We start from the raw sequence: 14,627 nt of genomic DNA, 5'->3' as shown, positions 1-14,627 counted from the left end.
AACACCTGTCTATTTTCCTAAGAAAATGTGAAACTGTCAAGACAAATGGGGTGCATCCAGATATTTACAAGCTGCTGTTGTTCCCATTTTCTTTGAGAGACAAGGCATCTCAATGGCTGGAGACATTCCCCAAAGAAAGTATCAACACATGGGATGATTTGGTGAATAAATTCCTATCTAAGTTCTATCCACCTCAGAGGATCATCAGGTTGAAAACGGAGGTGCAAATATTCACTCAATTAGATGGGGAGTCATTGTATGAGGCATGGGAACGATACAAAGCTCTAATTAGGAAATGTCCACCTGAGATGTTCAGTGAATGGGATAAACTCCAAAATTTCTATGAGGGGTTAACTTTGAAATCTCAAGAGTCCTTGGATTACTCTGCAGGAGGCTCGCTACAATTAATGAAGACAGCTGAGGAAGCCCAAAATCTCATAGACATGGTGGCAAATAACCAATACTTCTATGCTCATCAGAGGCAACGCCAACCCGTTCAAAAGAAGGGTGTGTTGGAACTAGAAGGAGTGGACACAATCTTGGCACAGAACAAGTTGATGCACCAACAAATCCAACAACAAATGGAAATGATGGCTAAGAGAATAGATGGCCTCCAACTAGCTTCAGTGAGCACAACAAATCAAGCTTCAATTGAATGGTGTCAAAATGAAGCAGGCAATATTGAGCAGCAACAAGAACAGGTTCAATACATGTAAAATACCTCAAGTTCATCTCAAAATGACTTCCATGGTGACACATACAACTCATCCCGGAGGAATCACCCCAACCTGAGATGGGTTGATAGTCAAAAACATTGGCAGAAGAATAACAACTCCAACCATCCCCGCAACACACACAGCCAAAATCACTCATCTAACAACACTAACCAATACAAGAAACCACAAAACACATATCAACCACCTCACAACAATCCACAAACTCATCAATATAACTTTCCCACACCAACATCTAACCCACAAAATTACCACACCAGCCCTACAAACAACTTCCAGCAACAACAATCTACCCCCATCATACCACCAATTGACCATCATAAAAATAGGATTTCAAGTCTTGAGGTAGCCCTACAAACAATTGCTCAGTCCACTCAAAACTTGCTCAAAGGGCAAGAGAGATATGAAGCTACCATGAAGAGCCTTGAACGGCAAGTGGGACAATTGGCCAAACAAGCTGAACGGCCAACCAACGTCCTCCCAAGTGATACAGTGCCCAACCCAATAGAAGAATGTAAAGCTCTTCAGTTGAGAAGTGGTAAAGTACTCGGAGAAAGTTCTAACAAGGAAGCAACAAAACTCAAAGAGCAAGACACGGTGGATGAGCAAGATGAAGAAAAGGCATCAACGCCTCAAGAAAGCAAAGGAGATGAAAAGCCACAAAGCAAGACACCCACTCAAAATAGCCACCTCAACAACAAGGAGAATGTGAAGCCACAGTAGGAGAACAAGAATGAAGGGGTGAAAGCCTATGTGCCCAAGCTTCCATACCCAACCAGGATACACAAAGGAACGAAGGATCAACAATTTCCAAGGTTCTTGGAAATCTTTAAGAAACTTGAAATCAACATTCCATTGGCAGAAGATTTAGAACAAATGCCATTATATGCAAAGTTTCTTAAAGAATTAATTACCAAGAAGAGAAGTTGGCAAGAGAAAGAAACAGTGATTCTCACTCAAGAGTGTAGTGCCATTATTCAAAAGGGACTGCCACCAAAACTTAAGGACCCAGGCAGCTTCCTCATACCATGCACAATTGGGAGTATAGCCATTGATAAATCACTATATGACCTGGGAGCAAGCATTAACTTAATGCCTCTTACTATGATGAAGAAAATGATGATAGAAGAGCTGAAACCCACAAGGATGTCACTCCAACTTGCTGACAGATCTATCAAAATACCAAATGGTGTAGTTGAGAACCTCTTGGTGAAAGTGGGAAATTTTATATTCCCAGCGGATTTTGTGGTCCTAGACATGGATAAAGAGGGGAGCAACTCAGTTATCCTTGGTAGACCCTTTTTGGCTACAGCTAGAACAATCATTGATGTGGAAAAGGGAGAGATAATCTTCAGAGTACATGATGAGCAAATGACCATAAATGTCTTCAAGGCAATGCAATACCCCGCTGAGAAAGAGAGTTGCATGAGGGTTGATGTGGTGGATTCTTTGGTTGAAGAAGTATTTGAAACAAACCATCAAGTGAAACAGGAGGAAGTCCAGGATATCCAAGAACAAGAAGAGAATAAATTGGAAGCACCAGAGGAACCAAGTGAAGCCAAGAAAGAAGAGGCACCACAACAAGAGTTGAAACCATTACCCCCTCATCTTAAATATGCATTCCTTGGTGAAAAGGACAGCTTCCCAGTAATCATCAACTCTACACTGAGTGCAGAGGAAGAAGAAAAACTCCTTGTAGTATTGAGAGCTCACAAGGATGTATTGGGGTGGACCATTGATGACTTGAAAGGCATAAGCCCTACCATATGCATGCACAAAATACTCTTGGAGGAAAATTTCAAACCAGTGGTACAACCTCAAAGAAGATTAAATCCCACAATGGAGGAGGTTGTTCAAAAGGAAGTCCTGAAGTTATGTAAAGCTGGGATTATTTATCCTATCTCCGACAGTCCATGGGTCAGTCCAGTGCAAGTAGTACCCAAGAAAGGGGGGATGACTGTCATTGTCAATGAGAAGAATGAGCTTATTCCAACACGAACAGTGACAGGGTGGAGGATGTGCATTGATTATAGGAGGCTGAATGATGTCACACGAAAGGATCACTTCCCCCTCCCTTTCATTGACCAGATGCTTGAAAGGTTGGCTGGCCATGCTTATTACTATTTTCTTGATGGATATTCTGGGTATAATCAAATAGTGGTTGACCCCATGGATCAAGAGAAGACCTCCTTCACCTGCCCCTTTGGAGTCTTCGCATACAGGAGAATGCCATTTGGACTGTGTAATACCCCAGCTACCTTTCAGAGATGTATGCTATCAATCTTCTCGGACATGGTAGAAAAATTTATTGAAGTTTTTATGGACGACTTCTCTGTTTTTGGTGATTCTTTCAATGCTTGCTTGCACCATCTTACCCTAGTCTTGAAAAGGTGCCAAGAAACCAATTTGGTTTTAAACTGGGAGAAATGCCATTTCATGCTACCCGAAGGCATTGTTCTTGGTCACAAAATTTCAAGAGAGGGTATAGAGGTTGACAAGGCAAAAGTAGAAATTATAGAAAAACTTTCTTTACCAACTAATGTGAAAGCTGTTAGAAGCTTCTTAGGGCATGCTGGATTCTATCGAAGATTCATTAAAGATTTTTCCAAAATAGCAAAGCCACTAAGCAATCTGCTGGTGGTGAGAAACCCTTTTTCCTTTGATGATGAATGTAAATATGCCTTTGAGACTCTAAAAGCTAGGCTCACCATAGCACCAATCATCACACCCCCAAGCTGGGGATTGCCTTTTGAACTCATGTGTGATGCAAGTAACCTTGCAATTGGTGTTGTGTTGGGGCAGAGGAAGGAAAAGAAGCTTCATGTTATCTACTATGCAAGTAAGGTATTGAATGAAGCTCAAAGAAATTACACCACAACAGAGAAGGAGTTACTAGCCGTGGTATATGCTTTTGATAAGTTTAGGCAATATTTGATTGGATCTAAAACTTTAGTCTACACTGACCATGCTGCTCTTAAGTATCTTATGTCAAAACAGGATGCCAAACCAAGGCTAATCAGATGGGTACTACTCCTACAAGAGTTTGACATTGAGATAAAGGACAGAAAGGGTAGTAAAAATCAAGTTGCCGACCATCTATCAAGGCTGCCACAAGATGCATATCAAGACACTTTTCAATCAGTAAATGAAGAATTTCCAGATGAGCACCTCTTGCAAATTCAACACACTCCTTGGTTCGCAGACATGGCCAACTATAAAGCAGGAAGAAGCATTCCACAAGAGTATACAAAGCAACAAGTTAAAAAGATGTTACATGAGGCTAAGTTATTCTTTTGGGATGAACCCTTCCTATTCAAAAGATGCCCAGATGGAATGATTAAAAGATGTGTGCCAGAGGTTGAGATGAAGGACATCTTGTGGCATTGTCATAATTCTAGCTATGGTGGCCATTTTGGAGCTGAAAGAACTGCTGCAAAGGTGCTTCAAAGTAGTTTCTACTAGCCCTCTATCTTCAAGGATGCTAGAGACTTTGTGAGCCATTGTAATGAATGCCAAAGAGCAGGCGGGTTAACAAAGAAGAATGAAATGCCCCAGAAGTTCATTTTGGAGGTGGAACTCTTTGATTTATGGGGTATAGACTTCATAGGACCCTTCCCTCCATCCTACACATTAATACATTTTGGTGGCAGTGGAGTACGATTCAAAATGGGTAGAAGCAATAGCCACCACTACATGTGATACCAACGTGGTTTTGCAATTCCTAAAGAGAAACATCTTTACTAGGTTTGGAGTGCCAAAGGGACTTATAAGTGATGGGGGAAGCCACTTCTGCAACAAGCAATTAAATTCTCTTCTCCATAAATATGGAGTTACTCACAAAGTAGCCACACCCTATCACCCCCAGACAAACGGGCAAGCTGAACTTGCTAACAGAGAGCTAAAGAGGATTTTGGAGAAAACTGTGGGAGCAACAAGAAAGGATTGGGTTAGGAAGCTTGATGATGCACTTTGGGCATACAGGACAGCATTCAAAATGCCCATAGGAAAATCTCTATTTCAGCTAGTGTATGGGAAAGCATGCCATCTCCCTGTGGAGCTTGAACACAAGGCCTTTTGGGCCACTAAACTCTTGAATTTAGATGCTCAAGCAGCAGGAGAAAAGAGGTTACTACAACTCAATGAATTGGAGGAGTTCAGACTGGAGGCATATGAAAATGCTAGAATATACAAGGAAAGAGCAAAGAGGTGGCATGACAAGAGGATCTCCCCAAGAATATTCGAACCAGGCCAAAAGGTGTTGCTATTCAACTCAAGACTAAAGATTTTCCCTGGGAAGCTGAGATCTAGATGGACTGGTCCATACACCATCACCAAAGTATCCCCTCATGGCTATGTGAAATTACTTGATGAAACTACAAAAGAGACCTTCACAGTCAATGGACATAGGGTGAAACTTTATCTTGGTGGCCCCTGGAGCAAGGAAGAGAGTGTGCAACTTTTAGCATGAGCAAGGAAGCTACATTGTCAAGCTAAGGAAAATAAACAAGCGCTTCATGGGAGGCAACCCATGCATAGGAGTTTTCTTTTATTTTTATGCTTTAGTAGTCAATAATGAGAGATTGCATCATATACATCTGAAAAAAAAAAGAGAAGGGGGTTGAATTAGCATGTAGTGTATGCAAGACACTAAGTTTGGTGTGGCCAACTTTGAAGCAAATGGTAAATTTTAATTTTGTTACAACACTTAGTCACAAACTAAGTTTGGTGTCCTCACATACATAAAAAAAATGCTAGAAAAAGAGAGAAAGTGTAGTTTTTTTTAGCATATGAAAGCAATCCCTAGATTTCAATTTTGGTTATTATAGTCAATTCTGCATTAGGATAGCATCATAATTTGTTAGCATAAGTAAAGATACTTCAAGAATCTCAAGGTTTTGGAATTTTGTTGCAGGGAAATAAAAGAAAGAAGTGATGGGGAATCTTGGGAGAGAAGTTCACGGATACACACACAAGGAAAAGGAAGTCACATGAGCCTTGGATTTTGTGCATGGGAAAGAGAAACTCAACATGTATTAGCTAGAAGATTCATGTCCCCATGACACAACCAAACCATTAAGACAATGCTTCCACCATTCAAAGTAATGTTGAACCCCCCCCCACAACTACAAACACAGTTCACTCTGCATTCACATCTGTATATACCATCACCATAGTTCACCAATCCTTTCATCCGAAAACACTCTTCTTGTGCTTCATCCTTGTTTCAAAAACCGTGGCCTTTAAGCCACCCGTATCATCTTCATTCCACAACTCCTTTTCAATCATTTTCAAGCCTTCATTTCTTGCCTTAAAGTCTATCATTCTAAGCCTCACTCAGCTACACTTCTTGTATGCTTGAGGACAAGCATTGCTTCAAGTTTGGTGTTGGAAAGATTCGGCCATCACAATTCAATGCCCTCATCATCACGAGCTAGGAGGAAGAAAGATAAGCAACCCATGCAAGAGCAACCCACATTTGATGAAAGAAGGTTCAAATCCAAAAACCATGAACAAATCTTTAATTGGATGACAAGCAGAGGCAGAGACATTGTCTCGGAGGTGCCTTTTAAGCTAGAAGATGAAGAATATCCTGACATACAAAAAATGATTAGAAAAAGGGAATGGGAGCTTCTCTGTGATCAACCCCAAGTTATAAATGTGCTCCTCATCCATGAGTTTTATGCCAATGTCATAAAGAAAGATGATGAGGAAGAACCATACTTGAGTTATGTACGAGGGATGGTAGTCCCCTTTGGCCCAGACACCATCAATAGAGTGCCAAAAACCAAGCCAAAATGGTTTAAGCAACCTAGCTCTGAAGAGAGGGTTAAATATGACCCAAAATGTGTAGACGTTCTAAGTGATCTATGCAAAGTGGGCACGGACTGGGTGCTGAACTCACACAAACAACCACTCAAACTCAGAAGGGGTGATCTCATACCTCAAGCAAAAGGATGGCATGACATAGTGAGAAGATCATTAATCTGCACTTCAATCAACTCGGAGGTGACACTAAACAGAGCTATAATGATCCACTGCATAATGAAAGGAGGGGAGATAGATGTGGGAGAAACCATAGCCAATAACATTTTGAACATAGCTGAAGGTGTTAAAAAAGACAGCTGGCTAGGTTATCCTATCACTATCTTGCGTTTGTGTGAGGAGGCTGGAGTACCACTTAAAGAATTTGATGACACAGAAATAATCTCCCTTGGGAAGCTTATCACCAAAAGATTGATGGAGCATGTCACCACGGTCCAATTAGAGAGGCAGCCTTTAGCAAGAAGAAAGAGGAGGAAAGAAGCAAGACAAGGGGAGGAGCAAGAAGAAAGGGAACAACAAGAAGATAGAGAAGAACCAAGTGCATTGAGCATGAACCAACTCCAAGCCACATTAGAAGGAATCTTTGGGCAATACTCACAAATTCAAAGAAGTTAAGATGCACAAGCTCAACAACAAAGGGAGCTCTGGCAATTGATGGATCAACAAAGAGGAACCCAAGCTCAATGGATGGATCAGGAGAGGGAATATCAAACGCACATGATGGAACTACAACAAGAGCAATATACCAAGATGTATGAAGCCATTAACAACTCAACTGCTGAATATGAAAAATCCATGAATAAAGTAATACAAGAACAGTTTCAGTTGAGGAAAGAGCAAGCTCAACAAAGGGAACTTCTTCAAAGAATGGATGACAGAACAGACAAGCTTTACAGAGAATTCAATGAAAACAGAATATTCAAAGAGGCTAGACACAGAGACAGAATTGATTATGATATGTGCACCCAAGAAAAACTCAGCTACCTTTGTGGAACACTCCCAGTGCTCAACCCAAAACTCCAAACATTCAATGAAGCACAAAAGGTATTAGAAGAGCAGGAAATTGCAAGGGTGAAATTTAATGTTCAAAGGCTAAAGGAGAGGATGGTAAATTCAGGGATATGGAAGAAAATAGAGGAGGAATCAACAACAAAACAACAAGGAGAAATAAGAAGCAAGAAAAGGCAAGACCCAAAAGGCAAAGGAAAGCAAGGAAAATCAAGCAAAGGAAAGGAACCCAAAGCTTAAAGGTGGTGAAGTTTCTTTCAGTATTTCAATAAATAAAGAAGATGTATGTCTGAAACATGACATACCTTCTAAGATTTCTCTTTTAAGCATTTTCATGTTTATGTTATGCATTTTCATACGTACATCATGTTTGAAATGTATGTTTGTCCTAAGTCCTTTTGTTTGATAATTGAATAAAAGATGAGATTTGAATAAGAACAGAGAGAAATCTAGCCTAGAAAGAATCTAGCCTAGAAAGAATAAAGTTATCCTATAAAAAGTGCTAGTATACATGCCTTCTTTGTAAATAAATCAAGGCTCAAGAAATCAAGAAATGCTTGCTTATACAAGACTAGTTGGTCGAGGGTTACAAGACTCCAAAAAAAAAAAGAGAAAATGAAAAGCTAGGCATCAATGACCAAATTTGGATATGTGTCTGTGGTGATTGTTGTTAGGGGATATACTTGGGCTAGTAAATTCGAGGGGTGCTTCATCACCTGATAACTTGAGTTAACTAACTCGGGATTATCGATTGAAAACCCCCGTTCAAGAGTAGCTCCATAACAGAACATTTAGCAACCCAAAGAGGTGCTGGACACCACTATCCAAATAAAATCTCAAAGTTATATGCCTGTGATTGAATGTGTTAAGGAGAGAGGCTTGAGCTAGTAAATCTTTAAGAGTGTTTCAACACTTAACAACTTAAACCAACTGGTTTGGGATTGTTGATTGAAAGCTTATGCTAAAGAGCCGCCTTAAGACAAGATTTTTAGCTCAATTGAAGCAAAGAAAACTGAAAAAAGGATGGAGAATGTGAAAAGGTGTGAAAAAAGGAGTCTAATAAAGCTAGCTAGTCTAATACTAGAACAAGCATTTTGATAAAGAAGTGAATTAGCTTTGATCATTTGCATTGAACAAATGACGAAACAATTAAGGATGATAGAGTTCTTGGAAGAAGTTCCTTTCTGTTAAGATATTTTTGCATCTTAAAGTCTGTTATCAAATCTTTTTCTCTCTTGCTTGAGGACAAGTAACATTTTAAGTTTGGTGTTGTGATGCATTCGCATATTTACCATTTTAACTAGTTAGTTTAGTCAGTTTTAGCTTAATTTCATTCACTTTCTTTGAAATAAATGAGAAATTTTGTGACTTTTTCATCCATGCATCCATGAACCAAGAACTAAGTGAAATTTGGCATAATTCATGCAAATGACTCAAGGAGTTTATACATAAGTTGATGTGAATGATTCCCTTGAAAATTAGTGCATAAGATGGCAAAACTTTGGGGGAAAATTCTTTGGTTTTTGGTAGGTGAAGGAGCAAGGAGGAAGAAGGGGCGTTGTTGGCTGCGTGTTCAACAACAACTCCAGCAACAACGCCCAACAAATCAAGTTACCAGGGAGAAGAAGGCTTGAGCATTGTCCCTGGCGTGTTTTGCCAATAACTTGGGCAACAACGCCAGGAAATTACCAAAGAAGAGGAGGCACGTTGTTCCTGGCGTGTTTTGCCAATAACTTGGGCAACAACGCTAGGAAGCCACCAAAGAAGAGGCATGCACGTTGTTCCTGGCGTGTTTTGCCAATAACTTGGGCAACAACGCCAGGAAGCCACCAAAGAAGAGGCATGCACGTTGTTCCTGGCGTGTTTTGCCAATAACATGGGCAACAACGCCAGGAAGCCACCAAAGAAGAAGGATGCACGTTGTTACTGGCGTGTTTTGCCAACAACTTGGGCAACAACGCCAGGCAGCCACCAGAGAAGAAGGATGGGCGTTGTTGCTGGCGTGTTTTGCCAACAACTTGGGTAACAACGCCAGGCAGCCACCAGAAAAGAAGGATGGGCATTGTTGCTGGTGTGTTTTGCCAACAACTTGGGCAACAACGCCAGGCAGCCTGACCTTGCCCTCTTCAAAGGAGCATATCTTAAGCTAGAAAACTCCAAATGAGGTGATTTCAGTGGCATTGGAAAGTAGACATCAAGAGCTTTCCAACCATATATCATAGTATGAGATTGGAGTTCATTTGAAGACTCAAAATCTGGCTTTATTTAGAGCCTCAGAGACTAAGGGCGTTGTTGCTGGCGTGTTTTGCCAACAACTTGGGCAACAACGCCAGGCAGTCTGACCTTATCTTCTTCAATGGAACATAACTTGAGCTACAGAGATCCAATTGAGGTACTTCTAGTTGCGTTGAAAAGCTGACATTTAGAGCTTTCCAACCATGTATAATAGTCTATAGTAAAGCACAAAATTGAAGCTCAAACAAGAGGTAACTTTGGGCATCAAAACTGAGTCAAGTGTTTGGCAATAACTTAGGCCAACAACGCCCAAGCCTGGTGTAAAGGAAATTCAATAGCACGTTGCCAATGTGCTGTGAACTGGCGTGTTTGCCAGTAACGCCCAATTGGGCCAGAATTGATGAAGACTTGCTCTGCTCTATTTGCTCTCTTCAAAAGGGGAATACTTCCATCCATTGAGCCAATATTCAACGAGGATAAAGCCCACATTGCTAACCCAATTGAAGATCTCCAAATGAGTCTTAGGACTAGTATAAATAGAGAAGGAGTTTTTACTTTAGGGGAACTTTTTTTGAACTTTTTACTTTTTAGGACTTTTCCTATTACACTAGCATTTTTACTGCATCTCACCCGTCTTCTATTTTGTTTTTCTTGTAACTTTGAATTTCAGTTTTTAAAAGCAATACTTCTTCTTCTTCTTGATTATTCTCTACACTTAGTTTAATTTTCAACTTTTACATTTATTGTTGAATTTAGAGCTATGATTCACTAAACCCCACCTTCATTAGGGGGAGGAGCTCTGTTTATTTGAATGGGTTGATAATTCTTCTTCTCCTTCTCAATTCAAGTGGTTCATCCAAGAGGAAACTCTTGTTCTTCAAAGATTCAACTACATTTGAGAGAAGGGTTGAATCTACATGAATTATATGGTGAACTTGAGAAAGGAGCCATGTAACTCAGTTTAGAGTTCATCCTTTCATGATTTCTTTGATCAATACACTTTGGGTTGGTATGTGAGATGTAACCCCCCTTAGTTGAGATCCTGGAAGTTGTGTGGCCTTGGATTAGAAATTGAACTTCACCTCTTCTCATGACCAATTAGATCACGAGAGTGGCAATTGATTGTGTTGAAGAGAAATTGAATTGCCAAGAGATTGGGATTCAATTATTCACAATCCGCCATGGATCTATACCCATGATTGAGAAGGAATTGAGTAACATCAATTCCTGACAATTTACATCTCTGATCCCTAATGATCTCTCCATCATTAATTATCATCTCTTTTGTTCTTTAGTTCTTTGAATACTCACTACCCAATTCCCCTCTACATTCTTGCAATTTATTATTCTTGCCATTTACATGCTGTTTCTCTATTTCTTGCAATTTACTCTTCTGCTCTTTAAAATTCTGTAATCTTTACTTTCTTGCAATTTATCTTCCATGTCATTTAAGTCTCTTAAAATTTAAGTTTCTGTTATTCACTTTCATTTTCTTTCTCTATTCTAGTTCTTTAAATTCTTTGCCATTTAAATTTTTGCAATTATGTTCAAAAATCACAAATCTCATGAAATCAAAATCATGTTTGCTTGACTAAATATATCATTTAACTAAAGTTGCTTAATCCATCAATCTCCGTGTGATCGACCTCACTCTTAGTGAGTTTTATTACTTGATACGACCCAATATACTTGCCGGTTACGCGTTAATAATTTATAATTTTTGCGTATCAACGGTATCGAATGGTAATAAAAGAGGATTAAAATATGGCAATTTTAAGGAAAAAGAAGCATGTTTTCCATCATGAAGCAATATTAGGAAGAGAACACAAAACCATGCAATTCTTGCGAATAAGTGCGAAAAATATTGACCAAACCTCTCAAATTCTACACAATATAAACCACAAAATTGGGGTTTATTAGGGAACTACACATTGTGGGGAAAGATGAGGTTCATAGTTTGGGAGAAAGGTTGTATGTGTGGGAGGTGGCTCATGTTGGTAAGTGTTTTGAGGTGGTATGTAAGAAGGTGGATGGTGGTAGTGGTATTGTGTTTGAAAATGTGGTGATTGAGGATTATGTTGGGGATACGGGTTATAGGTATATGGTGGTGGAGGTGCATAACCAAAGTGAAATCCGCCATATCCTTGGTTTGGGTATGCATACTGGGAAGGGTTTCGCTCATTGTAGTATAGAGGAGGTTGCTCCTTCCAAAATTGATGTTCCAATCCCATGATGCAATCCAAAATTGAAGTATCAAACCCTACAAAATGAACACAACTATACTCCAAACCAAGAAGAGGGTGATAACTCATAGAGAAAATTCAAAATAAAAAACTAAAGACATCAATTAACAAAAGAAACAAAATAATAATTACTAACAAAAGCAAACAAACAACCAAAAAGTATCTATTCACACTATTCACATATTTATAACAACCAAAATCATAGCACTCTGATGAGGGAACTTTTGCGTGGTCTAGAAATTTGCAGATAAATCCTCGTTGCAAGTATAGTTTCTAAACCAACAAAAGTCCTTTCATACAAAGGTTTTGGTTGTCACAAGTAACAAACCCCTAAATAAATTGATAACCGAAGTATTCAAACCTCGGGTCGTCTTCTCAAGGAACTACAGGGAAGTATGTTCTTATTATTGGTTATGGAGATTGTAAATCGGGGTTTTGAAGATAAGGAACAAGTAATTTAAATTGCGATTTAAAATAAGTAAAAGACTGTAATTTAAATAAATAACTGTAAAACACACTTTTGGCAAGGTATGAGAAATTAGAAGTCCTATCCTAGTTATCCTTATCAATGATGATGAAAATTGAATATTAATTCCACTCAATTAGTCTTTACTTAAAGTAAAGAAAGGTCAAGTGGCTAATTAGTTTGATCTTCGAGTCCTAGTTAATCCCTAAGGAAAGATTGGGATTATAGAAGTTCAGTTCAATTAGCAAAGATAACAATTATCAATCATGCTTGAGTTTGATAACTCTTGAGTTACTAATTTCTTAACCAAAACCAAAAGGAGAAAAGTAAATCTACTGGAATAAAAATGTCTTCAGATGGGAATAACAATAATGTAAATAAAAGAAAGCAATAATAAACTGAAATACCTCAAATAACATTAATTCAAAGAGTAATCTGTAACATAGAAGAATTCATAATTAAATTGAGAACATAATAAAAAGGAATATTGAACCTGATAAAAAGAGATAATCTTGAAAGCGCATAAAATCCTAAATCTAAATCCTAATCCTAAAGAGAGAGGAGAGAATCTCCCTCTCAAAACTAAATCTAAATCATGGAAAACTAACTAATTTGAGACTCCCTTTGAATGGATGCATTCCCCCACTTCATAACCTCTGGTCTATGCCTTCTGGACTTGGATTTGGGCCAAAAAGGGCTTCAGAATTCGCTATGAGCGTTTTCTGCAATTTCTGGTGCGTAGCCTCTGTCACGCGTCCACGTGTTTTCCTTCTCACGCGGTCGCATCATTCGGAGTTTTTCTTCTCACGTGGTCGCGTCAGTCATGCGGCCGCGTCAATGCCTTTTCGCGCTAGCCTGCGGCCGCGTCGCCCATGCGATCGCGTGGCTGCCAATTTCTTCAAAAACTCTATTTTGTGCTTTCCTTCCATTTTTGTATGTTTCCTTTCCATCCTTTAAGTCATTCCTGCCTTAGAAGATCTGAAACTACTCAACACACGAATCACGGCATCGAATGGAAATAAAGGGTAATCAAAATAATTATTTTTAAGCATAGGAAACATGTTTTTCACATACATCACATAATAAGAAAGGGAAAGTAAAACTATGCAATTAATATGAATAAGTGGGTGAAGGATTGAATAAATCACTCAGATTAAGCACAAAATATATCATATAATATGGGTTTATCAACCTTCCCACACTTAAACAATAGCATGTCCTCATGCTAAGTCCAAGATAAAGAGTAAGTTAAGGTTAAAGTGGTGGAATCTGATGCAATGCTATCTACTCTAAATGCAACTACCTACATGAATCACGTAATTCTTAATTTTTATTCACTTGTATATAAAGCTTACATGTAGTTGAATTAATTCACATTCTCAAGGAGTCATATATATATATATATATATATATATATACCTTAGATAATGATAAAGCACTTTTACAGTTGAGATGGGAGAGAAAAGCATTTTATAAACTTGCAAGACAATTAATAATTCAAGCAGAGATATATGTTAATGATCTATTGAACCCTCACTGGATTTTGTGTTTACTCTCTAGTCACTCAGTGTTTATTGGGTTAATCACTCTATTCTTCTTTTTATCCTTCCTTTCTATAACTTTGTTCTTCATCTAACCAATCAACAATTATAGAATATAGGCATACAAAATTCATGAGGTCTTTAATTAAGGTTGTAATGGGGCCAAGGTAAAGGTAAGGGTATATGTATAAGGCTAAGTGAGCTAATTAAGCGAATCCTTGATTAATCTAAGATTTCACCTAACATACATACTTTGTAAAGCAAAACTTCTTTACCTATGTTCTCACTTTTTCCCACTTTTGATGTTACATGCTCATACTTTGACTTTTGTCCCATGTGCATTTATTTTGCATTTGGGGAATCCTTTTGTATCCCCTTTATTCCAATACTGAAAAATAACATTTTTTATTGCACATGGTAATTCAATTATTTGATTTTACATGAGTATGCTTCCCAAAATTTTTATTTGAATAATTTTATTCTTTTTAACTTTTTTACCTTTTGTTTTTATCATCCATATTCCCAATAGGTTTCCCACACTTAAACAATTACACACTTTCTATCTTAAGCTAACCAA

General features: G+C 38.5%; 2 protein-coding genes across 2 annotated transcripts; both read left to right on the top strand.

Annotated features, from left to right (window-relative positions):
* LOC107633197 lies at positions 1,611-4,196 on the top strand. The gene is made up of 3 exons (XM_016336836.1): positions 1,611-2,878; positions 3,212-3,578; positions 3,732-4,196. The coding sequence occupies exons 1-3, from the start codon at positions 1,611-1,613 to the stop codon at positions 4,194-4,196; spliced, it is 2,100 nt and encodes a 699-aa protein (XP_016192322.1).
* LOC107633196 lies at positions 4,729-5,202 on the top strand. Its single transcript, XM_016336835.1, has one exon. It carries the CDS (start codon positions 4,729-4,731, stop codon positions 5,200-5,202), a length of 474 nt encoding a protein of 157 aa, XP_016192321.1.

Source organism: Arachis ipaensis, chromosome B03 (genome assembly GCF_000816755.2).
Source record: "Arachis ipaensis cultivar K30076 chromosome B03, Araip1.1, whole genome shotgun sequence".
Classification (NCBI taxonomy): Eukaryota; Viridiplantae; Streptophyta; class Magnoliopsida; order Fabales; family Fabaceae; genus Arachis; species Arachis ipaensis.
Note: the sequence above shows the minus strand (reverse complement) of the source record. Positions and strands in the feature narration are given on the sequence as shown.